The sequence below is a fragment of the Penicillium subrubescens genome (assembly GCF_028828155.1).
Source record: "Penicillium subrubescens strain IBT 31985 chromosome Unknown utg000005l_segment0_segment0, whole genome shotgun sequence".
Taxonomy (NCBI): Eukaryota; Fungi; Ascomycota; class Eurotiomycetes; order Eurotiales; family Aspergillaceae; genus Penicillium; species Penicillium subrubescens.
The window spans coordinates 296,626-323,486 of record NW_026643155.1 but is presented as its reverse complement, the minus strand read 5'-3'; the positions used below and the strand labels follow the sequence as shown (position 1 = coordinate 323,486).

General features: G+C 47.8%; 12 protein-coding genes across 12 annotated transcripts; 8 read left to right on the top strand and 4 right to left on the bottom strand.

The window, feature by feature from the left end:
• Positions 1-366: 366 nt before the first annotated feature.
• Positions 367-2,974, bottom strand: N7473_006662 (uncharacterized protein; the record flags this gene model as incomplete). The annotated part of the gene is made up of 3 exons (XM_057152602.1): positions 367-415; positions 474-700; positions 1,199-2,974. The coding sequence occupies 3 exons, from the start codon at positions 2,972-2,974 to the stop codon at positions 367-369; spliced, it is 2,052 nt and encodes a 683-aa protein (XP_057006940.1).
• A 2,476-nt stretch (positions 2,975-5,450) lies between these two features.
• Positions 5,451-5,847, top strand: N7473_006661 (uncharacterized protein; the record flags this gene model as incomplete). Its single annotated transcript, XM_057152601.1, has 3 exons — positions 5,451-5,481; positions 5,521-5,555; positions 5,623-5,847. 3 exons carry the CDS (start codon positions 5,451-5,453, stop codon positions 5,845-5,847), a joined length of 291 nt encoding a protein of 96 aa, XP_057006939.1.
• A 547-nt stretch (positions 5,848-6,394) lies between these two features.
• N7473_006660 (MBL fold metallo-hydrolase) lies at positions 6,395-7,405 on the top strand (the record flags this gene model as incomplete). Its single annotated transcript, XM_057152600.1, has 1 exon — positions 6,395-7,405. One exon carries the CDS (start codon positions 6,395-6,397, stop codon positions 7,403-7,405), a length of 1,011 nt encoding a protein of 336 aa, XP_057006938.1.
• Positions 7,406-8,141: 736 nt separating this feature from the next.
• On the top strand, positions 8,142-9,109 carry N7473_006659 (uncharacterized protein; the record flags this gene model as incomplete). The annotated part of the gene is made up of 6 exons (XM_057152599.1): positions 8,142-8,404; positions 8,456-8,508; positions 8,559-8,618; positions 8,674-8,751; positions 8,812-8,889; positions 8,952-9,109. The coding sequence occupies 6 exons, from the start codon at positions 8,142-8,144 to the stop codon at positions 9,107-9,109; spliced, it is 690 nt and encodes a 229-aa protein (XP_057006937.1).
• A 927-nt stretch (positions 9,110-10,036) lies between these two features.
• N7473_006658 (aminoglycoside phosphotransferase family protein) lies at positions 10,037-10,754 on the top strand (the record flags this gene model as incomplete). Its single annotated transcript, XM_057152598.1, has 2 exons — positions 10,037-10,445; positions 10,501-10,754. The coding sequence occupies 2 exons, from the start codon at positions 10,037-10,039 to the stop codon at positions 10,752-10,754; spliced, it is 663 nt and encodes a 220-aa protein (XP_057006936.1).
• Positions 10,755-11,912: 1,158 nt separating this feature from the next.
• On the top strand, positions 11,913-12,548 carry N7473_006657 (uncharacterized protein; the record flags this gene model as incomplete). Its single annotated transcript, XM_057152597.1, has 2 exons — positions 11,913-12,143; positions 12,204-12,548. 2 exons carry the CDS (start codon positions 11,913-11,915, stop codon positions 12,546-12,548), a joined length of 576 nt encoding a protein of 191 aa, XP_057006935.1.
• Positions 12,549-12,978: 430 nt separating this feature from the next.
• On the top strand, positions 12,979-13,275 carry N7473_006656 (MoaD/ThiS family protein; the record flags this gene model as incomplete). Its single annotated transcript, XM_057152596.1, has 1 exon — positions 12,979-13,275. The coding sequence occupies one exon, from the start codon at positions 12,979-12,981 to the stop codon at positions 13,273-13,275; it is 297 nt and encodes a 98-aa protein (XP_057006934.1).
• A 268-nt stretch (positions 13,276-13,543) lies between these two features.
• N7473_006655 (alpha/beta hydrolase) lies at positions 13,544-14,355 on the top strand (the record flags this gene model as incomplete). Its single annotated transcript, XM_057152595.1, has 2 exons — positions 13,544-13,966; positions 14,023-14,355. The coding sequence occupies 2 exons, from the start codon at positions 13,544-13,546 to the stop codon at positions 14,353-14,355; spliced, it is 756 nt and encodes a 251-aa protein (XP_057006933.1).
• Positions 14,356-14,782: 427 nt separating this feature from the next.
• Positions 14,783-15,461, bottom strand: N7473_006654 (uncharacterized protein; the record flags this gene model as incomplete). The annotated part of the gene is made up of 3 exons (XM_057152594.1): positions 14,783-14,861; positions 14,916-15,244; positions 15,300-15,461. 3 exons carry the CDS (start codon positions 15,459-15,461, stop codon positions 14,783-14,785), a joined length of 570 nt encoding a protein of 189 aa, XP_057006932.1.
• A 2,593-nt stretch (positions 15,462-18,054) lies between these two features.
• Positions 18,055-19,758, bottom strand: N7473_006653 (FAD-binding oxidoreductase; the record flags this gene model as incomplete). Its single annotated transcript, XM_057152593.1, has 5 exons — positions 18,055-18,378; positions 18,427-18,622; positions 18,676-19,039; positions 19,092-19,205; positions 19,266-19,758. The coding sequence occupies 5 exons, from the start codon at positions 19,756-19,758 to the stop codon at positions 18,055-18,057; spliced, it is 1,491 nt and encodes a 496-aa protein (XP_057006931.1).
• Positions 19,759-22,088: 2,330 nt separating this feature from the next.
• N7473_006652 (exoribonuclease II) lies at positions 22,089-25,282 on the top strand (the record flags this gene model as incomplete). The annotated part of the gene is made up of 2 exons (XM_057152592.1): positions 22,089-22,177; positions 22,234-25,282. 2 exons carry the CDS (start codon positions 22,089-22,091, stop codon positions 25,280-25,282), a joined length of 3,138 nt encoding a protein of 1,045 aa, XP_057006930.1.
• A 112-nt stretch (positions 25,283-25,394) lies between these two features.
• N7473_006651 (uncharacterized protein) lies at positions 25,395-26,840 on the bottom strand (the record flags this gene model as incomplete). Its single annotated transcript, XM_057152591.1, has 3 exons — positions 25,395-25,680; positions 25,785-26,011; positions 26,101-26,840. 3 exons carry the CDS (start codon positions 26,838-26,840, stop codon positions 25,640-25,642), a joined length of 1,008 nt encoding a protein of 335 aa, XP_057006929.1. The 3' UTR covers positions 25,395-25,639.
• Positions 26,841-26,861: the final 21 nt, after the last annotated feature.

Sequence of the window (26,861 nt, the reverse complement as noted above, 5' to 3'; positions counted from 1 at the left end):
ATTTCTTGCAAGTCAATTGGTGGTCATATAGAAGAGCGGAGGTTGCAGAGCTTCGGAATCAGGGAGACCGCAAGCGAGGTTAAAGTATGCTCCTAGGTTGAATATGGGGTAGCTCAGTACGGTGCGTTCGAAGGCATGTTTTTGTCCCCTATGGTTCCCCAAAGGGTTCAAAGAGCCGCTTTTGCCACACATTTTAGCAAGCCTGTTTAAAGACAATTGACGGAATCATTAGATCCCGTGCCATACCTGTCGTCACTAACAGGGGCATCCATAATATCCTGAGACTTTTGCAAATAATGTGATTAAACAAGACAATTTCAATAAATAGGTTTTTTGACAGTATCTTCATGCCGGCCGACCAACAATTTAAGATACAGGGATGGAACTTTCGAGCTTCAAGGCTAGAAGAGCTGTTCTGACGTATCAGTCAAGCGACCACCGCCTCTTAGCTCCGTCGTATTAATGAGACTTACTTTGCGCCATTATGGAAGGTGATATTACGCTTCTCCCCGTAGACTGGGTGAACATCGATGCCTCCGGGGTGTCTGTAAAGTTTGATACCATCAACCTCATAGGGGTCATCCTTGTTGGGTTCCGGCAATGAATTCTGGTATGTGACAGTGCCACTCTCTTCGACAACAGTGCCATTACGAACCAGGTCTAGGATCGAGACTTTTTCATGCTCTCCCGTTGGGGCTGCCTGGATACCAAGTGCATAAGCGGCCAAAATCAGGCCTAATGCTCGAAGACCTGCTTCCAGCACGGTCCAATACACACACATACACTAATACTAATTCCAAGCCGTTACAGAGCACAAGGCACATTGAGAGTTGACCGCGTACTCTGTGGCTTGAGTACAGTAGAGCGGACGGGAAGCCCTGTTCTCTCAGTGTTCCGAGACGATTCTGTACATAGTTTCAGACTCTCGGTAGATGGAGGAAATTCCACAGCTTTTCCCCTCTTCGTCTGCGGCCTCTGTCTTCATCTATGTATATAAGTTCGGCGTACATGATCCCCTTTCTACTGGAGCCGGTAAACATGTTGAAGTGCTTTCACGCTCAATCCTAGATCGCTCTTCAAAGCCGTTTCAGTATATTGTTGGGGCCAGGAATTTCCTATACCCTTCATAGTCATTGAATATCAGCAAAGGCTCGATCTAATAGCTCCTCCAAATACCTGTCTCCCTAGGTGAATTCACTATGCTAAAGTATCCCGAACTTTCGAGGTTCATCCGAAGCTCGCGGAACTTGCTCCTTTTTGCCTTCCGATCGAACAAGATGTCAATCTCCAGATAACTCAATCCAAAGGTTTCCGGCAGTCTCCAGTAGGTCCAGGCGAGGCACAGAGCTGTAGTGCCAGCGAAGAAGAAACAGGATTTCCCCTTCCAATCCCACGCCGCTGGACTCAGCATACGCGGAGTCATCCAATTGATGAGAATTCCGGCAAGGTTGTAGGCAGTTCGAGCCAGGACCACAGTTTTGGTGCGGAGTCGAGTCGACGGGATTTCCGCGACTAGAACATAACACACGGGTCCGATCGTCATGTCATATACAAATGTCAGAATCAAAAGTAATGACCCGAGAGTCCAGAGTTGACCCTTAGATGTTGGAAGAGCCCCGACAATACCCCCAACCAATAGAATAGTTAGTAGGGCGGAAAGGCCGCAAAGGTACAGCCTACGGCGTCCGAAGCGTGACAAGAGTGTCCATGAGATCACAGCGCCAACTATAGCCAATGCGTAAATACCAAGAGACAAATTGAAGGCGTTATCGATACTAAACCCAGCCTGTTCGTAGAATGTTGACGCCCAGCCCATCAGACTAGTTCCGCATATCTGCTGTGCGACCCAAACCATACACGCAATTTCGGTTCGCCGGCGATCAACCCCTTTAAAGGCATCTAAGTATGACATGCCTTTATCATCTTCTTTCAAGTACTTTTCGATTTCGTTCGTATGTTTCATCAGAGCCACAGTCTGATCGATATTGATCTTGTCCTTCCTGGTCAACCTCATCAGAGACCTTTCGGCCTCACGTTGGTTCTTGTGGCGAATAAGCCACCAAGGGGACTCCGGGGCGAATGCGACTGCGACAAGAATAGGGAGACAAATAGCCCACTGAAGCGCAAAAGGGATCCGGTATGACCATTGGGACTTGTTGTCGACAAACTTCCTCTGTATTCCTGTAGCCAGAAATTGGCCAAGGACCCAGCACAGATTGACGTTACTGAGTAAATAGGCGCGCAGCGTGATAGGCATTACTTCCGCTGCATATGTGGTTGATAATGTTTGGAACACGCCCCATGGAATCCCACACAGGATTTGTGCTGCCAACAACATCCGGATGTCGAGCGCGAAAAATGACAACAAGATACTCAACATTAGAAATATCAATGCGGAGACCATTGTCCAGCGATAGCCGATTCGATCGGCAAGATAGCCATTTGCAAGTAGCCCGACTATCTCGCCGGCTTCTGCTGCAGTTGACAAAGCAAATTGCCATGTTGAAGAAATCTGATACCCTGATTCCGCTGTTGGCGTTCCGTATCTTTCTTTGAATGCAGGGAAAGCAAAGAAGTTAAAAATTAGAAGTGTATCAAATCCTTCCATTATCAGCGTGGCTGACAATATGAACGACCATGCTATAGCTTTAGGGTATAAGCGACAACCATCAAGAAATGACAGTTCCTGTTCTGCCCGGGTGGCCGCCCTAGCTGGAGCATGGAGGGGTCGTAAACTAGGTAATGCCGTAGCCAGCTGCTCGGTGAGAACGGCGGCATCAGTCTGGCTGAATGTCGCACTAGCGGGGCTACTTTGCTCCGTATGCAAACAGGATGGATAGGTTTCCAAGCCGCAGATGACCTCGTTCTCTGAGCCCAGATGTGGAATATATTCCACATGGTTTGAGGGATGCACCCCAGAGAAAGAGTCCGGACCAGCGGCATCCTTTTCCATCACACTGGATATCGGCATCATAAAATAACGTAACGAGAATTCAATTAATGCTCCGATTGAATCGTCGTCCAAAGGCGTGTGGCTCGATTGACAGACCTACTTGATGCCGTCAAGAATCATTCGCCTGCCGAAACACTGATGTATAGGTGGTAGCAGGCTTGATACTTAAAACATCTCAGGCCAACGTGGTGCTGCGGTATATTAGAGTGGACATTCCTCGCCACGCCAAGAAAGCAAACCAATACCTTCCCCGGCCGAAAACAACCTTGGATTACACAAGCCACACATCCGTCAATTTGATGGGTAACCCTGGACGTGACTCTTTTCTTCAGAGCTACTCGATTCACACAGCCTTGGCGTCCCAAGGATGGGGAAAACTTTTGTCAGTGGAGTTGTGATTCCGGCACGGTCTAGACGCTGAAAGAAACCTTAATAATGCCCGGTGCCCCACACCACCGTTTCGGGTATTAACACATGAAGGATTACTTCATCCTTCCGGAGTGGCCTCAGCTCCCAAGTCATCGCATCACCCCGGACTAGCCCAGCTCTAATCACCAGAAGTTGCTGATTGCATGCTAGCATCCCGTGGTCCTAACATTAGAGAAAATTTTACGATCAATTTCCTAGCGCATTTATCATTTGCTAGTCTTGTCACCGAATCCCTTCCAGTCGTTCTCGAAAATTGGCGCTATTTTAAAAGTTCGGGGCGCTTTACGAAATTAGCCGTGTCCTACAGGTATCTCAAGTATACGGCTTAGCGGAGGGGAAGCCAAAAGCATGGTTTCAACCTAAAACAACCATATGGCGAGACTTCAGATAAGGTCGCCCATAACCTTGCAAGGTTGGGAACCAACTGTGACCTTGAGCTGCGGCTTTTAAGTTCGAAGGTATATTGTTGTGCATGGATAGGTAATTTGAGGAATCAGCGTTCATCATGTACGGAGTACAGCGTACCTAATATGTTGTTCCTTAACAGATGAGAAACTATATTTCTGAGCCCTCCACAGGCCGCAACGCCTTCCATTCCAACCACTTAATAACTTCTATTTCACTACTTGCCACTCGTGGATTTGGTTATTCTCATAAAACTCGTTTAACAGCGTATCCTCCCTTTGCCTATTTCTAGCTCACCGCCACCCGAGCAAAAGTCCGATATTTCTCGATACAACGAAACGCCCGAAAAACTCAAAAGACAGGATCTTAGGTTTTCAGAAGAAATAGCTGAACGCGGGGTTTAAGGGCTATATAAATATGACGAGCGGTAAAACAAGAGATAGCAGCCCAAACTGGGCACACAGATAAGGGAGCCAGTACAGTTATCACAAAACCCTCGTCTAATAGCAACCAACAAGCAAGTTATCCGAAAATCAGGTTATGGGCTGGTTCAGCGGTAGGATATATGCATATTTTATATTACTTCTTATCGCGGGCTCTGACCGAGTGAGATGACTCTGATCAGGCACATGCCTGGGACAAGTCAATCAGTCCCCCCATAAAGCTGAACTTTCTCCTGAACTTTCTCGGCGCCGACGCATCATACGATGCGATGATTGCATATTAAGAATATTTTACAGCTAATCACCGTGCTCGTAGAATGTAGGCTAGTCGATATTAAATTAGACGTATCTATATCCTCCTTTAGCTCGCGCTCACCGCTATATACACTACACTTCTACTAACTCTCTTGATTCTACCTTACAAGGCTTCCTGTAAGTCTCTTCTTCCTACTCCTTACTAGACTTTACTACCTCAATTCGATGATTCACTATATCACAGAGTCAGATCTCTTAGTTCTCCGACAATTATCTTTTATCTGTCTTTGAGGATAATCCTTTAGACAGTCTTTCCTTCCTTTTATCTGATAGTACTTAGCTATTAAACCCCGATACACTATATAGCTAGAGGCCTATCTCCGCGCCCGGCGTTAACTTCGCCGAGTCACTACTCCCGCCCCCTATCCCTAACGCCCTCGAGTGCGTTAGCCCAAAGAAACAGAAGAACTACGTCCTTTAGTCCGAAATAGTAAATGATGAGTTCGTTGTATAGTAGTTAAACACTAAGTATAGTAGTCGGATAAAACGCATTATCTTCGAGAGTAAGCGCTAGGCAGAATGTTGGCAGTATTTCTACCAGATAGCGGCTATACAAGACGGCGCCCCTAAGGTTATGCGCAAAGTATACGATTATACCCTTAATCATCCAGCGGACGGCCATCGCGGAATATCATCTATGAATAAACACTTCTCGCAAGGGGTTAACTATCGGAAGGGAGCGCTTCGCTCTAAAGATATTAGAAGGCTAATACAAGACGGTGTATATTAACCTATTTATCCCTATTACTCGCTATGGTTATGAGATATAAAAAATCTAATCTTCCGGCAGCAGACAGACAAATTCTCATCTTCACATCAAGTTCTCACATCTTCAAAGAGACTGCCTAGTCCATCAAATCAAAAACACCTCTAATACATCCCCATCACATATGATGCCTCTCATCATGACGATCGAGGTCAACGAGGACACTCGTGGTAGGTTGAGAGAACTTCGATCCATTTCGTCTCTTCCAGATGTTCCTCACAAGAATCATTACACCGTGGGGCATGTAAGTCAAGACCTTTCAAGAAGTCCTTCTAAGTCAACCAGGAAAAATGCTGACCAGGCTGTGATAGGGACATGTCATTTCCTTCAGGAACTATATTGCTCAGCAACTCAATGCCTCGAGAGCATCAAGGGCTTACTGCATCTCTCGTCAGTACGACAGTCAACTACTCCATCTCGCTGGACTTGGTTTCGCAGCCACAGTGGAGTGGCATGTGAACGATATCGGAAACGACGTCCTGAAGGGTCACAGAGGGGCATTATACATGGGTATAGGGCTTGCCGGGCTTGGCTAGATAATCTCCTCCTGCTATTCATGGAGATCATGGCAGAAAAAAGGGGAGTCTTTGTAGAGCTTGTTACTCACATAGTGGCAGCCTAAGATGATTGGCGTGCGGGTTCAATAGAGGGTTCCAACCCGTTTTTAGAATAAATACATCTTGCCCGGTTCAAGGCAATATTGAGCGAGCTGATCTAGGCAAGGGAGTATTAGATGAGTGCCTGAGGCTTCAATGCCCTCGACACAACCAATCAAGACTTAGCTCGTATATTGCGAATGACTCACATACAGAGCTCACGGTGACCAAATCTCCCTGGTTCTTCACCTTAGGGTCGATCCATCATCGCCCAAGTAGTGATCGAGCATCCCCAAGATATTTTCATCCGATGGACCATCCTCTAAATATTCCAAATGGCTGCGCAGCCGTGAATGTTTCGGTCATTGACAGGTAATTCAAATCCACACATACGCGCAATTTACAAGCCCAGGCCTGATTTTTAAGCCTTAGTCTGGAAGACCTCAACTAATTAAATTGAATACTGACATTGAATCAAAGCACACGCATGCGACTTCCATGCTCGCACCTACTCACACCGGACATACCGCAGCACCAATATCTCGATCTTCCATCATTTTCCTTTCTTATTGATCACCCAGGATCGCAGCGCAAGATTCTGTTCGATCTTGGGCTTAGGAAAGAACTCTCAAGTCACCCACCAGCAGTGGAAAGGTTTCTTGTCGAGTCTGGTTGGGACTTGCAAGTGACAAAAGACATTCCCGAGATCCTCAAGGAAGGCAACCTGTCTCCGACTGATATTGAGGCTGTGGTCTTCAGTCACCATCATTTTGACCATGTAGGGGACCTGAGTCAATTTCCATCAACTACTACAGTCGTTGTTGGCCCTGGCTTTAAAAATGCCCATTTGCCCGGATGGCCTGTGAATCCCGAGTCGTCATTAATTGACGATGATTGGAAAAGGCACAATATTCGCGAAATATCCTTTGATGTCGGGCCTGAAGAACTCTTCATTGGTGGATTTCCGGCCGTTGATTATTTCGGAGATGGAAGCTTCTATCTACTCAATGCACCTGGGCATACGATCGGGCATCTTGCTGCTCTGGCTAAAATATCTCTGGCTTCTGCCTCATCTGGAGAACATCCAAGCCAACATCCAAGAGATAAATTTGTGTTCTTAGGTGGAGATATTTGCCATTATCCAGGCGTTTTTCGCCCCACGGAAAGTTCACCTTTGGATACTGAAGCCCAAGCGGCTTTGTACACCTGTCCAGCGTCTTTCTTCCTCGATGTCCATCCAGAGAAAAGTTGCGAAAAACCTTACTATAGGATGCCAGCCCATTGCACCGTGGATGAAAAGGCTGCCGGAGACTCAATCCGAAAGCTGTGTGCATTCGACGCCAATGAGGACGTTCTGGTAATTATTGGCCACGATGCGTCCTTGATTGGAAAGATGGATTTCTTCCCGAAACCGATCAATGTATGGGAAAAAGAGGCAAAGGATACCTTGCAGTGGGCTTTCTTGAAAGATCTCTGCCAAAATACTATTCACAACTAGCCTTCTAGCATGAAAAAAATCCAGTATCTGTTGGGGAAAATGTGATATTTGTAACTGTAGTTCAGACAAGAGGTAATAATCAAAAAGTTCATGGGTCTACTAAGTTTACCCCTCAAGTGGTCAGTCTACCTACAGATTCTAGCCTCACGCTGGTGCTTAGCATAACCACCTAATTTTCAAGTCTGAGACATCTCCACTTATGCGAAACGCGTCGCGTCGGGTGTGTGTGTCTTGTGGTGATACAATCTAGGCAATTGAATGTTCTCTCCTCCAATTTAAGTCAAAATGAGGTTAATTTAAAGGAGAATGGGGTTCTATTCTTACCAAATTTTGTTTCCGGGACCCGTCCTAGTGAACACTCGACCTGGTGGGGTAACCGAGGAATGCTACCTGAGGATTCCATCAAAATTTCGAGACAGCAAACAGCACTGCAGAGAGATACAATACATCAATCGTACGTAAATCTCATATGGAAAAATCGTACAGTGATTTTCCAAGCCTGTCAATAGTGTTATATTGCTTTTGAATGCATTCAAACACGGAGCATGGTGTGGCTGATCCATCAAGTCCCGCAATAAATGAAACACTGCGGAAAAACTAGTCCTTGACCCATGTCGAGACCCTAAGCTAGTCCGTCCCTTCTGAGAGCATATAATCTCGAAAAGGTCCTACAAAACCAGAAATTCTCATCCGTTACACCATCCATCTAGCATTTGATTATTGCATAACATTCATCATGCCCAACCTTCGAAGTGTTGCCATTCCGTCCATCCTGGCGATTCTTGAGTTCTCTAATGCTCAAGAGACTGTCGGATTTGGGCCTGCTTTCTCTCTTGGACCTGTTTCCTCTTCATCCTGGATTCGGGAGTCTGTCACAACTTTGGTTTTACCGGTGATTCCTTCTCCCAGCGCGGATCGCCTGGCTTTATGGCCGGGCATGGGTACCAGCGGTGGTGATCTCATTCAAGCCTTGGCTGTTTCATTCGCTGATCCCAACGCGTGAGTGAAATCAACAAAATTTTGGAATAACAAGTTTTAATTCTTTCTAAGAAACTGTGGTGCCAAGGTTGGGCAGTGGTGTACTTGGGCTAGTACTCTGAAAGGTATAATTAAACGACCATGAAGCGTCTAGAAAACATATTAAAGGAAACAGGCGAACAACTTGGTGGCAAGCAAGTCCCAGCAAATCCAGGCGATAAATTGACGATGCACTGTAAGTTAGCTCCAGCCGCATACTTTACTAATTCCCTCGCTAAGTACTTTCGGAGACAAATACAACGACAGCACTGGAAAATATGACCAATCGGTTGCAATCAACGGTTCAATCGTCTCCACTCTCTCAACTGGTATGTTCATACGGTTTTGCTATTCTCCTGGGAGCGATAATTTTGACTAACAATTGTCAGATGATGGTCATGCTCAGGGCTGGGGCACTGCTGTCGAGTGTCAAGATGATGCTTGCAAGAGCTCGGTCGCAGCGCATCGTAAGTGTCCCAACTTAATCCGACTCAGAAACCTATTTTGTAACAATTTGGCCACATTTAAGAGTATCTGTCGACCAAAATTATTTTGGACTCTGCCGACGCGTCCTTTGGCGACACCCTCGTTCTCACTGAAGCTAGCTCTAGTGGCTTGAAGACAACTGATGGTGGCAAGACTTGGGCCGTTTCGACAATTAGCATCAATTCCCACACGTTCAAATAAAGGCTGAGCCAAGATTGAGTAGCGTTGATTCGGTGCCGATGATATTTCCCTGGACATAAATACATACCAAGCTTCCGCTGTTGTCAGATGCGCTCCATATTGAAAAAGAGATGTGTGCACAACAGACAGTTTTTCCGCTCAGTGATCTTACGAACAAACAGATATGATTTTTGTGGATTAAAACATCAACTCGAGCGCGGAATTGAATTTTTGAAATATCTCAGGGACTAGATGATGAGACCACTATGACCGAGGAAGGGGAATAGAACAATGCGCTAAATAGCGTATTGGAGAGAGTTATCAAAGGAAGAGGGGATCGGCAGGAGCCTTAAAGACACGGACGGCTCCGAGCAAGCCAATACTGAAGCCGGCGAATCGGCTGGACTCGTAGATTATAGGGAATCATAATGGTAGATTATGGCCTTCGAGCGAAAACTGAAATTGTGCTGGTTTAAGAATGCTGATTGAGAAAGTTGGCAAGGGAACTCCCATAGTTCGTCATAGACGTTGCGCAAAGGTCACTTTAAGAACAGCCTCCCGTTCCCCCTCTCGTCAATATTGTGCCGCGAGAAAGTAATCCTCAATGTGGCCCCCGCTCGAGAACGACGCTATTAATTTGGTCAAGGGACACCTGACCCGAATCACGTGCGGGACGCTGATGCAGAACGTCGAATCCTTTCTCGACCATCGTCTCGCGTTTCGGATCCTGTCGTAATTGGACCCTGGGCCTTCTCCAAATCATCCAGTCCATTTTGGAACTTCCTGTTTTGCGAGGTCTTTTGCCTGACCCACGATCACCAACTATGGACACCGCAGAACTTCCGGACAGTACTCGCCATCCTCGATGGGACGTTCTTTATTCCGCTCCAGGCTTTTTCCCCGCTGTTCCAGCAACCATTAGCGATCGAGCCAACGAAAAAAAGCAATATGCTGAATTCGGGTGGTGTCACAGTACTGAGACTATCTCCTGATATGGTCGTGAAATATGGGCCACAAGTCACCACCAGCACCGAAGCACAGAGCATGATGTTTGTGGCAGAGTACACAAAAGCGATCCCTATTCCGAAAATTTTCGCGTATTGTACTTATGGCCCACTCAACAGAGACATCGATGACTATGGGAGCCTTTTCGACACGTACATATTTATGAGTTTTGTTAAGGGTCAAACTCTCGACTCAACTTGGGACTCATACGATGAACTGACGAAGACCCGTATTGCGCATCAGCTGAAAACATACATGAACGAGCTCCGCGAGATCAGAAGCGAACCATACATCGGGTCTGTCAACAAAGGACCTGTCAGGGACCAGATATTTGACAACTTCTACGTCAAAGGTTTTCCCCCCTTGCATTAACGCTGTGAGAAACAATTGCTAATTTATTATCTAAGGACCCTTTGAATCAGAGGAGGCATTCAACGGAACAATCATGGACGTATACCAGGCAAACTCTCCAAGACGACACATCAGAAGTTTTCTTGCGGGCATGCTCTCCCAGAAAAGGCATAGTATCTGTTTTACTCATGCCGATGTACGTCCGCAAAACATCATGGTGCTTGGCGGGAGTATCACTGCTATTATCGACTGGGAGTTAAGTCGTTGGTATCCAGAATACTGGGAATTTGCAAAAGCGCTCTACGTGTGACAGTGGCAGAACGACTGGGCCGATTACTTGACGAAAGCCTTTACACCGTATTGCACTGAATATGTACGCTGTCCATTCGTTTCTGGCCGAAATTTTATGGTGATACAAAGATCTTGCTATCGCTGAAAATATAAGCAGTCTTTCATCGATGGCTTGATCCAACTCATCCATCCTCCACCTGTCGACAATTCCTCAGACCAACGTGCGAAGTGTGTTGGAGAAATTCAGATCAGAGCAACTCGGGGGTTGGTAGTTTGGCCAATGATAAACGGTTTGTAACCGCCAGTCCCCTTGCCGCAGGCCCTTTGAAGTGGCCCCCAAGACTTGTACTAGCTCCATTTCACTGCTTCGAACCTGCTCAGATATCCTTCAATGACGGAGTTCCCCGCTTGACATCTAAGCAGAAGGGCTATTCCGTGGCCCGTAGGCAAACTTATAGGCACTTGGCGCGAAACAGTTACAAAATATTGCGAGGTACGTAGCCAGCCACAGGCCCTCGATATCGTCCAATCAACACAGTCCTTCTCTCCTGTCTAGACTGTATCTACCCCCTGGTCCGGCTCTCTTTGTATGTAAAGTCTATTATAGTATGCTCAAAAATTACCTTCAAGTTGCAGAGTATCACAGAGTACAGGGTACCACCTCGGGGGGGGTTTCATCCCAGATTTGTGGTAACATCATCTTCTCATAGACATTCAAGTCTACCTGAAGAAAAAGCAAGGAATTGAAAGGTGAATTGGTGGTCCATATTGTCACAGATGATGCTGTGATGATGTGTTATTCATTGCCTGGAACTCGACATGGCCAAATATTATGTCTGGAAATTTCTTAGATTTTCCTGGCCAATCCTGCTCCTGAAGTTATTAAGAGAAAAATATGCAATATCTTGCTTTGATTAGCTTCGTGCTGTCATGGCTGAGATGCAGATCCAGAATTTGGCAAGGGAGCCCCACAATGATTGGCTACCATTGTACACGTCGATGACCGTCAGATGACGTCTCGGGGTTCACCTTGCCTACTAAAGGGCTGAAAAGATCCCCAAGATCAGAATATAGCATAAAGGTATTGAAAATGCTACTTCTATTTTCACGCTCTACTCGTCTTTCAAATATTTTCAGAAGCACACCTCACCGGTGCTTTATATCAGGAAACATCAAGATGGCCGGCATAAGTGCAGCGATCAAGAAAGATCACCGCGATATCGAGGAATACTACAAAAACATACTCGCTTCATCTACAGACAAAGAGAAGACTCAGTGGCAGAACCAATTCACCTGGGAGCTGGCTCGCCACTCTATCGGCGAGGAGCTTGTCGTCTATCCTCAATTTGAAAAGAATCTACCTGATGGTCAAAGAATGGCTGACAAGGATCGCCAAGAGCACCTTTCAGTAAGCCCTTGTTAAGCTGGACTTTTCGATTGAGAGACTTGGTCTAAAATTATACTACAGATCAAAGAACAACTCAAGACTTTCCAGAATATGCAGCCTAGCGATCCTCAGTTTGAGCCTACCCTTAAAGCTCTCATGAAAGATCTTTCCGAGCACATCAAAGAGGAAGAAAGCAATGACCTTCCCAAATTAGAAGACAGTATATCAGCGAAGGAGAGCGATGATCTGTCTAAATCTTTTGCCAGGACTAAGATCTTTGTTCCCTCGCGTTCACACCCGAGTGCTCCGGACAAGCCTCCATTCGAAACAGCCGTTGGGCTTATGACGGCGCCTATCGATCATCTCGCGGATTTGTTCCGGACGTGGCCACATACGTCCGGCATGCCAAACCCGTCTACCAAGTAGGTTCAGTGGTTAGCTCTACGGAATCCAGACTATGGGTTCTGTCATGTATTTTACACGCGTATGATGTGGCTCTAAAAACCAGCACGAGTTACCCCAAGCCACTAAGATGAGATAATTCCTTATCTGCCACGGGTTTATTGCGATTTATCATCTTCCATCCTATCTTCTCAGCTCTGGATTTAGTGGTTCGATTAGGTATAAATGATATAAACTTGGTCTAAGTCTCTAAAAGTGTTTTCTTGTACTTCGTATCTTGGCAGTTCTCCTGGTCGGCCTGCGATAAGCGTCATGCCTCAGGCAGCACAAAGCGGGCGAGTCCCACTGAATCATCCGCCGACTTCGTTTCCCCCGCACTCCACCATAATAACCGTCAACAATCAGCTTTCACACAACTTCTCATAGCTCTGAGAATTGCGCACTGCAAAGTATCATGGCCTCGGTATCAGAGAAAAGATTGGAATCGTCCTCAACGGGAGCATTCACCATCCACTACTTCGCGACCGCATCGCAATACACCTCCAAAAACACCGAGCGTCTCCCCGCGCCCCTGCCTTTGTCCGAGCTGTACCCGCTACTTGAGGAGCGGTACCCGGGAATCCGTGAGAAGGTTCTGGGCAGTTGTGGTGTCAGCCTTGAAAGTGAATATGTTGATATCCAGGAGGATGCCCACAAGGTGATTCAAGTGGGGGACGAGGTTGCCATTATTCCGCCTGTCAGCTCGGGGTAGGAAGGCCTGGTGGAAGCTGGAGGAATGACCAAGGGATTCCCATCAGCACTATTCTGTATATGTCCAAGAGTGCGAAAGATAGTCAGTACGTGCTCAAATATACCCGAGCCTCGCACAAGGCTGGCATCTTGCTGACATTCTGGTTGGCTCAGCCGCATTCTTCCAACTTCTTATAAACCTCCCAGAATCCAAAATCTTCCAAAAAGAAATAAAAAATAAAAAAACCTCTTCTTTAGCTACTACAGTTGTCAAATATCATAAAAAAACGATGGAGTCCCAGAAACCAGTCCTTGTCATCGTGCCAGGCGCTTACCACCGGCCTTTCCATTACCGCAAGATTATCGACCCACTGCGCGCCCAGGGGTATGAAGTGCTTTCTTTTGACTTGGCTGTATGCGGAGAAGACGTGGACCCCGAACTGAGCTTCTTCGACGATGCTGCTTCTATCAAGGAGCATTTACTCCCACTACTCGACGAAGGCAAGAAGGCTGTCATCATTTCTCACAGTTATGGCTCCCTGCCCGTGACCGCGCTCGTCGACGGGCAAACAGTTGCTGAGCGTGCTGAGAAGGGCTTCAAGGGTGGAATCGCTGCAGTTATCAATATAGCCGGATTTGTGTTCCCTATTCGCGGCAAAAGTATCTTTGGCAATGAGCAGAACCCCCCTCCACCCCCTTACCAGATCTGGAAGGTAAGTCATGACAAAAAGAATGGCTTGATCCGAGGTTCTCACTAATTCCCATCCAGGATGGGATTGCACATCTCCAAGAAACGGCCAAATCAGTCTTCTATTCCGATCTCGCTCCCGAGGAAGCCGATGACGCATGGGCTCACCTACACAAGAAACAAACTACGAAGAGCTTTGACACATGGCCTCAGTGTGTAGAGAGTGAATACCGGTGTCCGAAGACCTATATCCTGTGTGAAAATGATACAGCGGTGCCTCCTATGTTCCAGGAACAGATGGCTGGGCTTGGTGGGTTCGACATTGTCCGGGTCAAATCAAGCCACGCCCCATTCTGGACTATTCCCGAGGAGGTTGTGGCAATCGTGACGAAGGTCGCTGAATCTGTCAACTAGAACAAGGGGCATATATCCCTAGCGAGATGAACTCGGTAGATCTTTGCAATGGGGCGCTCGCTGTGTTGTCTGTCCAACATATTAGAAGCCCTTTTAACTGGCCTACGAGATTATTGGGGAGAAGATATAGTATCTTTTTCGAACCATAGGTTATCATCTATAATCAAAACGATGTGTTCATTCGGCTGGCCTTTGTTTTCTGTTACCATTTTCCACTTCAAACAAAAAACTCCTAACGCCAAAGTCAAATCATTAGTACGCTGGGTAGACAACCATAGGAAAAAATCACAATTTTGCTCAACCCCGCCTCCCAATGCCTCCAATTATATCCATCATCGTCTCCTTCCTCGTTCGTTCCAATCACACTGCGTGGATGCCTCGTTGGAATCTTCCTTGAGGTGATCACCAGTAGGCCCTTCCCAGGCGATTACTTCTCCGCGTCAATCTTAGCCTTCTTCTGGCGCCAGAGGCAAATATTGCAAATGACCGAAAAGAAGAACAGGATACTGTGGTCGAGTCAATAATTTGCAGCTTAGAACATTGAAGATTCAATCACTCACCACAAGGCAATGCCCAGGCCCCAAATCGCCTTTGTCTCCAAACAGATAGTCTTCGAAGCTCCAATCCACGAGCCGAAATCGATTTTTCCGGTAATGCTCGCCTCAATGCTGGATAGGTGCGACGTAAAGGCGTATGTAGTCGCATCCTTGAAGTTCAGCGAGGATAGCGAAGCGCACTTCAGATATGAGAGGGGCTTGCCCATGATCACAGCCACGACAATAAGTGCGATGAGTAGAAGGAGGTCCAAGATGGCGCAGGGAAGGAATGGAAGGATGTCATCGAAGAACAGGATGCCGGTAATAATGCAGTAAATGACGGCGATGCAAGTCTGCATTTCTGGTTAGCAAATCAATTGGTAGCGAGAAGATTTACTTGAGACTTACCACACTGATGACTCCAATGAGAATGTTAGGTGGGGTCTTGTCATCGTTGACAATTGATGAGATGAATTTGGCAGTCATGCCGATGATTGCAATGAGCGAACATGTTTGGAAAATGCGCGCCAGTTGGAAAGTAGCGCCGAGGGCTCCGTAGCGAGGTGCCATGTTGATTATTAGGAAAGACGAAGTTTTTAAAATGTACGTAGAGAGCAAGAAAAGAAAAGGTCGATATGAGACGCGGTCGCTGGCAATGGAGATTCGGATGTCCAAGGAGCGAAGTAATTAATACAAATCTCAAGTGAGAGAAATGTCGAATTGAATGAGTGAAAATGGATGAGTATAGTAGAAAAGCCTAGGAAAAGAAACAAAGCGCTTTGAAGGAAAGTGTTGCAGTGTTGATTCAGGAAACAAAGGGACTCTTCAGCCCAGACCTTATATAGAGCCCGGGTACAAAGAGATCAACCTTCAATCTCGATCAGCCAAATAAAGAACGGCGATCTAGGCCCGACAAAATTAGAATTGTAGCTTAGATCTAGACCCTCAACCCAGAATTGGAGCCTCCTCTGACTTCATTGTTTGGGGAATCGCTGAATACAGGCGCCACGCGCAACGAATCCCAGCTCCACGATCAACATAGCTGCGGCTTTAAAGGTGGGACCTGCATCAGTGCGCAACCCTTGCTTAGAAAAGCTCCGACAGCTCAAAGACCAAACGCCTCAAAGTAGGACTTGATAAAATTGGGCTGGGGGTGGAGGCCCACTCTGGCGCTTGGAGGAGATCCCCGGATGTTTCGGGCGCTTCTCAGCCACTCGCTGCGTTGTTGGGCGGCAGATCTGACGCAGGCCGCTACCACAGTGAGTCAAGTACTGACTGGGGTGGACAATGCACGGTCGATCATGTTTCATCCTTGTCGCTTTGGTCTTCTATTATTTTACTGGGCGCCTCCGGTGTTTTGAATAATCTAACCTGGGCGGAGCGAGTTTAAAGCGATCTTAAGATGGTGGTTCATTTATGATCTATCATCTTTCCGCAAAAGATTAGTTCTTAGATCAACGACAGCTATTCGATCTTCAAAACGCATGTTCAAAGGGCCAGATAATTTCTTGTCCTATTTTTGAAATATGCAAAACTTTGAGGTAGCACATGGTCTGGGCACTTTGTGTGAACAACCTGCCACTAATAATAACAATTTTGCAAGTTTCAAGTCCATCTGTCTAATACAAGGGACTTTGCTGGAGTTCCGATTCTTCAGCTCCTGCCCGCCCTCGAGCAAGCCACGGCTAGAAAACTAGGCGAGAAGAGCAATTAAAGTGATACTTCAATGGAAAAAGCTCCCAATTCAGGAAATCACTTTCTATGTGGTCTTCCAAATCCTAGAACTGTTTTGCTCCGTGGCCTCTTGAAGAAGCGAGTTTGTTCTTTTCTCAGGTCCAACAATCACCAAATCAATTACGTAGACGCTACCATCAGTGTCCACTTAATTCCTCTGATTAATTTCCATTCTTGACGGAGGTTGAGGCTTTGGAAGGCCCATTGCTCGGCTCGGCATCCTTCATATCAGGCTCGCTCTCACTGATCTTCCCGGAAATCCCCACGGAATTTTCTTGAGGGGGTTTTCCGTTTCCAGACCCAGCGTTTGTTGGCCGTTTGCTGATTGCCTTACGGCTATAGTAGCATCACTTTCCTGCTTCCTCTTCTTCCCCTTCTTGAGATTTCTTAACATATCTCGAACTTGGTCTTTGTTGCTTCCCTTGTACCACTTCCTTGCAAAGCAGCGCCGAGTACGCCAACGATTTATGGAGCTTGATCGGTCTTTTTCATTTGACAGTTGACCTTCGACTATTCAAAATGTCTCCTCGATACCATCCCTTATCCGCTAAGCTGCCTGCAACGAGCGAAGACAACAGCAGTTTTGTGGCCGACACCTTTGCGAGTGGTACCATCACCCAAATCACCGGTGTTCCTAAACGGTGCACGCGTAATCTGATGAATATTGGACTTGTTGACTTCAACGGCTTTGACACCTGGCTAGACGATGTGACCCGCGTCCTTCGTCAGAAGAATTTACACCGATTAATTGACGCTGACATTGAGCACCCTCCAGCAACCTCTCCCCACGCAGCACGATGGGAGAAAGTATCAAAAGACGTTCGAGCATGGTTGTTCCAAGCCGTTTCGGAAGATATCAACGGATTTGTGTGTTGTCGCCCGTACCGTTGCGATTTTGCCGACGAATACATCGAGGCTTTAAAGAAGACCTTCAAAAAGACCGGTTACCTTGCAGCATCAGCAGACTGTGTGACCCTCTGGACTATCCGGCGCAATCAATACTCTACCAACTCCGAATTTGAGGAAGCCTTCCGTGACCAATATGCAAAGCTTGGTCAGAGAGTGACAATTTCCCCATTCTTTCTTAGTCAAGTGGTCCTACATGAGATCCGATATGACAATCCAACACTGGTGACTGTAGAACATGCGATCTACGACAGGACTTACACCAATGCGGAAGACTTCAGTGCAAAAGATCTACTCAGACTTTTCAATAACTTGATCCGTGAACTCCAAAATGTTGAGAACTCCCATGCCGCAGCATCAATCAAGAACCCCAACTCCTCTTGAGGAGTGGGCAGGCTGGTCGCATTCCAAACGAGTTCGACGGGGAATCAATAGATTGAGGAATTAATTCTTCAATATTATGGACAATTAAAATCCGGACATGTACAACCTGTATAACCAACAGCATGATGGTAGTCGCTAATTAGTTAAGTCTCCAACCACCGCTGGTCCGCTTCTGGAAGAAGCCATCCGGATCATAGCGCAGTCTCGCCTCGAGCGCCGACTTCTTGGACGCGGGATCAATACGACCCCAGTAGTCCTGGCGGAAGTACAGATCGTTCATGAAAAGCGGTCGATACACGTCGGGAAGTAGGCCCTTGTCGATGTTCTTCTGTACAAGGTTGTCTAGGCCCTGGTAGAGATTCTGATTGGCTTGATCGATCTTGTCATCGTCGAGAGAGAGTGCGTAGGAGAAGTCAAGCTCGATGAAAATATAGTTGGTGTCGGTGGGAACGTTGAGGAGATCCTATGGTCATTAGCTTGTGCTGATCGTGATAGATACTGGGGTTCTTACTCCGCCACGGGCCTTGGCCTTCTCACTGAAGGTCTTAGGCACCGGCTGGAAAGCGATGGATCCCAGAACACCGGTAACTTCAAGTACGCTGTTGGTCACGTCGAACCAGTGGTCGTAGTACTCCTGGAGAGGAGCAGTTCCGACGGTGCTATTTGGCACAGGCGTGGTCTCGGTGGCAATGGTGTAGCGTTGTCCACTGAAGGGGACGGTTAGTATCGAACAACAGAAAGATCAGCCAATCTCACTTACTGCAGAATGAAGAAATCGTTATTTTTGAGCAGGTCGTAGTAAGTATCCCATGTCTTCGTGGTAGATGTATGCGGGATCGCGGTGAACTCGTCGAACACGCCCGCTGGAGGCTCAGGGCCATCGTAGAAGAGGAACATGATCCAGAAGTCAATCAACGCGCCATGCTCCGATGTCAAGATAATCGCCGCCTTGTCATCAGGATAGTCATCCGCAAAGTTTCGCAGGGCCGTTAGCACTTTGGGTGTCTGATCCGCAGTGAAGACATAGTTGCCGCCCCAAACTTTGCCAATTGGGTGAGTCTGCATGGTGTATGCCGTAACGACGCCGAAGTTATTACCGCCACCCTTGAGAGAAGCAAAAAGGTCTGAATGCCATTAGCATAGGCTCGTGATGGTTTGAAGGGGTATATATCTTACCGGTGTTCTCCTTTGCATTGGCATTAACCACCGTACCATTGGCCAGGACAACCTCAAAGTTCACAACATTGTTGGCTGCCCAGCCGTATTGAGTGCTTAAGAAACTCATTCCACCTGCATGAAAACCGTCAGTGATACTCATGGAACGAACGATTCCTCTGAAGCTCAGCATACATCCAAGCATATACCCTCCAATTCCCACACCTCCAAGCCGTCCTCCAACAACAGCCCGTCCAGTCCCCTCGAGTCCCTTTTGTGCCTCTTCCCACGACAGACCAGGTCCAATGATAGCTGTCTCATCATCCGGGTTATAAAACACCTGATCTAAATTCTTGGTTGAAACCAGCAGACCATCTTGAATACTAGCAAAGCCATTATTAGGCATATGACCTCCAGACTTCACTGCGAATAATGTCTCAACATTGTGTAGCTCTTTGATCACTTGCGCCATCTCAGCCGCACTGGAAGGCGCAGCAATACATGTCGGCTTGAGATCACCACAGGCAGCAGACCAATATTTTGTCAGGTCGGACGAGTAGTCAAGCGACAATGGGTATTCGATGTCAATGCCGCCAGCTGCAAGGGTTGAGCAAATGTCAGCGCGCACGAGAGGAGCGATTGTGGCCAGAGATAGCGCTAAAGCGCGCCAGCCGAGGCTGGAAGGCATTCTATCGGAAGTATTGTAGGCTTTTTTAAGATATAGGCGAGGCTGAAATGAAGTACGCGGAGGATATTTCCGATAATTAAAGGCGTATTGTATCAGGGTTTGCAGGTCTTGAGACTCAAAAATGAGTTTCTAGACGGGCTGGCCATGAAGACTTACTTATATACCAATTGCACGGTCCCCGGTCTAAGTAGCTCTCTTAGTGTATCCACTAATCCATCAGCCATCTCTCTTGGGAGTGGAGTCGAGATGGGACAGAGTCTGCAACGTCAAGAGCCGAGAACACCCCACAGGGTCTGGGATCTCTATCAGGCTCGTCTCCAAGAGACATCAACCCTGGCACTAATGTCACGCAATTCCCCAATTGAGTAGAAGCATCAAGCAATACTCGCGAATGCCAGTAAGCTGACTCGGAAATCCTCATTTCGCTTTAGCTATTGTGTGGAGCCCAAACGCGGGTGAATGAGAGTGCACATGGTATAGGAGCAAGTCTTCCCTCCGCCGAAACCTCGGGTTGTTGATCAGAAGATGCATAACGGCCCTTCAGGGCGAAGATCTTGTCACTCCGCTGTTTAACCGAGAAGTCAATCTCGCGGCGATCGCAAGAGAAAAGACGATGCATTCCTTGAACAAGGGTGTACACGATGTATTGCACGCACTACTCCGTATGTATTCGGACACTGCACTTTGGTGTCCGAGCTTTAGGAGACAATTACCCACTAGCCGTGGAAGCTCCGTGATAGGCTGCGAGTCAGAATGCATTAGCATATCATCGGTCCCATTGGTCGACTAACAGCACAGTAGCCGGACCCACCGATCGTCTTTTGAAATGGGATTTGACCGAGATAGGGGGCTGACAATAGTTCAGCCACCACGACTCAAATATGTCGCCAGACCCTGGTTTTATCACATACATATCAACCAGGTTTCCAACAGTGATGTCAGAAACGGGCATCAATAGGGCGCATATAGTGATCGGGTGACAATATTGAGGCCGGAATCTGATTATTTGCAGCGCCCTTTTTTCACAATCAACTTTCACCACAAGTCCAACAACAAAGCCGGAGTCCCAAGGCATGGATGGTAAGCCGAAGTGGGTTTGTACGTACAACTGGGATGTGTGGGGGATCATCAACCGGCCCCTGAACCGTGCCTGGACTAGGCAGTCTGGCCGACTTTGTTGTCAAGTATTAGACTAAAAAGGCTAAAAGCCAAGCTCGCTTAGACCATTTTAGCAATGATAGTCGCCGTCTGTCAAGTTTTTGGGTGTTTGCTTTTGTGCATACCGGAGGTTTTGTCGTCGTCGCATTGGATCACATTCTCAAAGCGGATAATAGAGTCCGAGACAACGGGAGATCTTCCTTAAGATGCAGAACTACAATCATCACATGAGGCCATAGCTTCCGAACCTGCCGAGGAAGACGGCAGTCTGAATAGAAATGCGGAGTATGAAACGAGAGCGAATACGCTGAACACGACAATATTGTCATGCTGCTAGTGAAGTGGGATGTGATTATCATTGTAAGAGAGATCATAAAGCAGATCCTCGGGCTCTGATCATGGAAGCCAAAGGAGTGGGGAAGTCGGAGAATTCAAAACACGAGGGCAGATGTGACAAGCCATTCTCCACGTTTTTGTGATACGTCGAAGGGTGCGTATGAGCTTGAGCTGTAATTCCATAGAATCTCTTTTATTGACTACTACCGACTACCAAGGTGTAAGGATCTAGGAAAGCCATTTCTAGTTCAATGCAACAAAGGCAGTTCAAGAGCGGTCCGGGTCAAATATTATCATCCAGAATGGTTTTGAACCGGACGAACTACTAAATAAATCGCGGCAGATGCCGTCGACCCACCATTCAAAGGGATCTTCTTACCTGATGCTTTGCTGATTGCCATGAAATAATCCCTGCTTGTGGCGGGAACTATTGATTTCTTGGCGTATGGCGTAGTAGAGTGTAGAAGAGGATCTGATACATCCAGAAGACAGACACGCATCATTTTTCTTTGCTGTTCGTCAAACCTGAACACAAAATGAGATAATAGATTGTCTGATCGAGCAACCATTCAATTTTAATGAAAAATATGATGCTTTGTTCAAAACACTGTGGTGTAAACGCGATCAACTGGTGACGCGAAAAGCGTGAATACACCGCCCCACGGCGGTGGACCTATTCTGCCGGTATTATGGTCCAGCTCCGGACATGCGACAAGTTCGCTTTTTCGCAGTCGACATCAAACGGCCATGGTGTTACCGAGGATAGGGCTGTTGCAGAGGCTAGCCAATGCAAGGCAGCTCTATGCAAGAGGCTCTGTACATCAAAGGCGAGCAATATGTCTTCCCCTGCGGCCAGTGGCTCGCACCACACCGTTTGGCGGGCGGCGACTGTTATCGACTTCAAGAGCGCTGAGGTCAGTGACGGGTGAGGAGGTCAAGCACGAGGTGAGAAGCCACACAGTATCTTCCATGTTATTCCAGCTCTTTTCGACTCACAATTGTGTCTTACCAGGATTACCCGACCGGGCAGGACCCAGTTAGCGCCCCCATTGCCGAAGAACAGGCTCGCTTGGAAGCCGAGCTCGAGACGTATCGCGATATTCGAGAATACCTACGAAAATGGGCAGAGACCAATCCTAGCAATCTAGACCCCTTTCAAGAACTGGGCAGTGCAATGGTCTCCATTGACTCGGGTCATTTGGTTAGCACTATGCTTAACGGCCGCGAAGCATCGCAGTCGCTCTGGGCCAGCACGCAACTCTTCAACAAAGACGATTTTGACACCTCAGAAGAGTTTGAAGGAGATCATCTTGAGCCGGGCGATTTGGTGGGACAACTCACGGCAGATGGTGTCTTTAACCTTGGGATATATGTGCAGTCCGTCCACAAGCAGAAACACATATATACCACTCGTGGGAATTGGCGGATCTGCTCTAATCGTGACATTGATTATGTTGTGAAGGGATTTGCGCCTACATTTCTTATTGATCCGATCAAGCCGTATTTCCCGGATCGACCTGTCCAAGCTTTGTCCGAACTTCAATCTGTGCCTGAAGGTGGACTCCCGAGGCCTCTCGGGCGGCCCCTCATCGAAATGATGGCCGATTTTGAGCTGCAGATATTTGAGTTCTACAGACAGCATGCGCAAGTACTGGATAGTATCCACGAGTTGGTCGCAGACGACTCAGAGTTTGTGCGCATGACTCTTGAAGAACTTGCCATGAAGCTCCTGGGCATTGACGAGCCGCAACTAAATAGGGTGAACCTGTTTGCGGTGCATCAGACTGTGCGACGTCGTCCATTCGCCATCGATAAGGACTTCAATTCTTCCTTCCACCCGGTATACCTGGTGCAGCCTAAGAGAATTACCAATGTGGTCAACCAGGTCACGACTTGGGTTCACGAACATCAGGAACTTTTGGTTCGAGCAGCCATGGCCAAAGAAACACATGGTTTCAGGGACCATCCCATGCAACAGTTCATTCAAAAGGCACAGCGCTTGATTCGTCTCAGTCGAAAAGTTCGGTCTCCGACGGTCATGTCTAGCGTGGGGCCTTCGTCTCAAAAGTTCCAACCTGGGCAAGATGGCAAAGCGATGGTGTTTCGCGAGGTTCTGACTGAAAAGTTTACAAAGACGGATCAGACAATTATCGAGTATATGCAACTGTACGCGATACCGTCGGTGGCCATGCCATCTGGTACACTGCGATCGACTGCGTCACACGTCATGCGTGCCACAGGAATGTATAACACTCTCGGACTCAGTGAGTCCTCCACTCGTATGTTCCTACAGGAGCTTGGAGTGGTGGCTCCATGGGAGAACCTCAGTCTCCTAGACCAAAACATCTTGCTACCCGGCCATGGCATGTCCTTGATGGAGGACATGAAATGGGAAGAGATTGAAGAGTCTTGCGCGACCCTCTCGGAATCTTTGACAGATTCGATGAAAGTCTTACGCAGGGATTGGGGAGATTTGCCGGTCTATTGTATCGATGCGGTCACAGCGCAGGAAATCGACGATGGTGTTTCATTAGAGCGGATCTCAGGCTCTGACGATACATTCTGGGTGCGCATTCACGTCGCTAACCCAACAGCTTTCTTGAAACATGACAATCCCATCATTGAATACGCCAAATCTCGACTCAATACAACTTATGCCCCGGAGCGTACATACCCTATCTTCCCCAAGACTCTCACGCAGGATCATTTCAGTTTGGTGAATGGTCGTCCCACGCTGACATTCAGTGCCAAGATGAATCTTCAGGGAGAAATCCTTGATACCGAGATTACAAATGGCACGATTCGAAACGTGATCAGCTTGACCCACAGTACGTTACAACAGTACTTGGATCCCGAGTCAAAGCGTTCCTCAAAATCCGAATTTCTCACTGTCGGTGGCGAGTTCATTGAGCAACCTCTGCCCGAAGGCAAGATTTTCCGCGAGGACCTCACCGCAGAAGACAAAGAGAATTTTACCATCCTGCGCAATCTGATGCTAGGATTCCGCACTCAACGTCAAAAAAACGGGGCCATGGACATCCAGTTCCCTCGACCGGATACCGCCCTCTCCGTGCAGATGGGCACGGTGCCTACGAAGCCATACGAGATCCAAGTCACCGAAGGCCGGTACTATATCGGTGACCCGATCATCCAGCTTCAAATGCAAGACTTCAACCCACACGAAGTCCGGGATGAGTCGAAGCGGTACCTCGTCTCGCTCCTGATGAATCTGGCCGGCCACATTGCCGGGCAGTTCTGCGCAACCCGTAACATTCCCGTTGTCTATGATGGAACATGGTATGATCCTGAATACGGACACGTCACACGGGAAAACATGAACGAATTCGGCGGTCAGTCCTTCTACCATCTCGCCCTCCCCAAGGCCATCTCTGCATCTACGCCTCTGCACCATCACATGCTTGGTTTGGACGCGTACGTCAAGAGCACAAGTCCGCTACGTCGCTTCAGCGATGTCATCGCGCACTATCAAATCGAAGCAGCATTGCGTTTCGAGCATGAACACGGTCGCCAATTCGACGCTACAACTGATATCCCTGACGAACCTGTCGAATTCGAATCCGAGACTCAATCCTCCGAACAAACACAAACACCAACAGTCTCTCCCCTCCCATACTCCCACCTCGACCTCGACAACCACATCGACTACTCCCAGCCCCTCCTCGCCCGCCTCCGCGCCATCTCCGCATACTCCACTCAACACTGGGCCTGCATGCTCCTCTTCCGCGCATTCTACTTTGCCGAGTGTGCACTCCCGCAATCATTCCCCGTCGTCCTGCGCTCCATGCGACTAGGCTTTGCCGATGAAGGGACGGTGTACTCGGGCATTATCACTAATTTGGGTGTTAATTGTGTGATTACTATTCCCGAGGGGTGTCCGGATAAAGAGAAGATGGATGTGTTTGGGGTTGTTGAGGCGGAGATTACGGCGGTGGATATGGCGAGTTTGGAGGTTAAGATGGAAGCTAAGGGGTTGATTAGGTCGTTTAAGAGGGTTGGTGAGTGGGCTTGAGGTTGAGGTTGAACTTGAGGGTAATCACCGATGGATATGATAGGTGGTTTGTATTATACTGTACTATATTTGTATATCACGATCGAAAATCAGATGAAATAGAACTAATCTCCTTGATTCCTGTGTTACGACAACCTTTCCATAGTGCTCGTGATATTCGTGTCTCAATTTGCATTCGAGATGTCATCCACCCCAAAAAGGTCTATACTGCAAACACTGCTCTGAGCTCGAAAATATTGATACAAACTGAAATTTACCTATCATACACGTCCTTGACCAAGAGAAGAGAGCCTCCAAATCCAACAAATCTATCGACCAACAAACCACAAACACCACTTTTCAATCTCAATCCCCAATCTAAACATCAAACACCTGCTTGACCAACGCCTTTTTATTCACTACAACAAACCCATAATTAGCAATCAACCACACAATTCATCCCAACAAGACTCCCAAAGCAAAACACAAAAGACCTAAATAAAAGGGGTATGGTATGGCTTACCCTTCCCCATCGCATTCCGTGGAATCGTATCCAAAACCTTCATCTCCTGCGGAATCTTATACCCAGCCAATCGATCCTTCAACGCACGCCGCATATCCATCGGTCCCCAGGATACACCGTTTCGTCCGGTGGTATGCGCATCGGGATGTAGGACTACGATGGCGGCGACTTTGCTGCCCCATTGTTCGGAGGGGAGGGCTACGACGGCTGCTTCGGCGATTTGTGGTCTGTCACCATACCATGTGTTAGCATCGAATATTCGTAGCATGGTAGCGAGGAAGGACGGGTTAGTAGAAAAGGAAAATGGGAAACGTACAGAGAAAGCAACTCCCGCTCAACTTCCAACGCGCTCACTTTCTCTCCGCCCGTCTTGATGATGTCGACGCTCTTCCGGCCCTGGATGAAATACATCGGGCCTCGGGCCCAATCTCCACTTGTCCCCTTCCCAGCGCCAGGGACGATACGTCTCGTCGCGACATCGCCAGTGCAAAACCAGTGTTCCCCGCCATCGCCACCGTCCACAAAGCTCTCCCGCGTGGCTTTCTCGTTACCCCAGTACTCTTTGAAGATAGTAGGACCGCGCAATTGAATCTCGCCCACGCGCTCGCGGCCCTGCGCGTCAACTTCCTCACCGAGCGGGATAACTTCGTTCGTCTCTGTGTCCACGAGTCGTGCTTCTACCTGTGGTAATGGCCAGCCCACGCTACCGTCGACGCGATCTGTAAAGTCGAGGCCACAGCTTAGCGCCATGCCGACTTCGGTCATACCGAAGCGTTCGAGGAGAACGTTGCCGTTGCTGAGGGTTTGCCATGCTGTTTTTGTGGGTGTTGGTAGAGCTGCGGAGCCGGAGATGTTGAGGCGCAGGTTTTCGGGGGATATACCCTTTTGACCTGCTGCTTGGATTTCTTGCGGGAGGGAGGGGAAGCTTATGCGGAGGCGGTTGTAGACTGTTGGTACGGCTGTTAGGAAGGTGATTTTGGACTTTTGGGGGCTGTTTGAAGGGAGAAATGGTGCTGCGAGGCGGTTCCAGACTTGGTCTGTATTGAAGGGGTACATGAATTCGATTGAGGAGCCGGC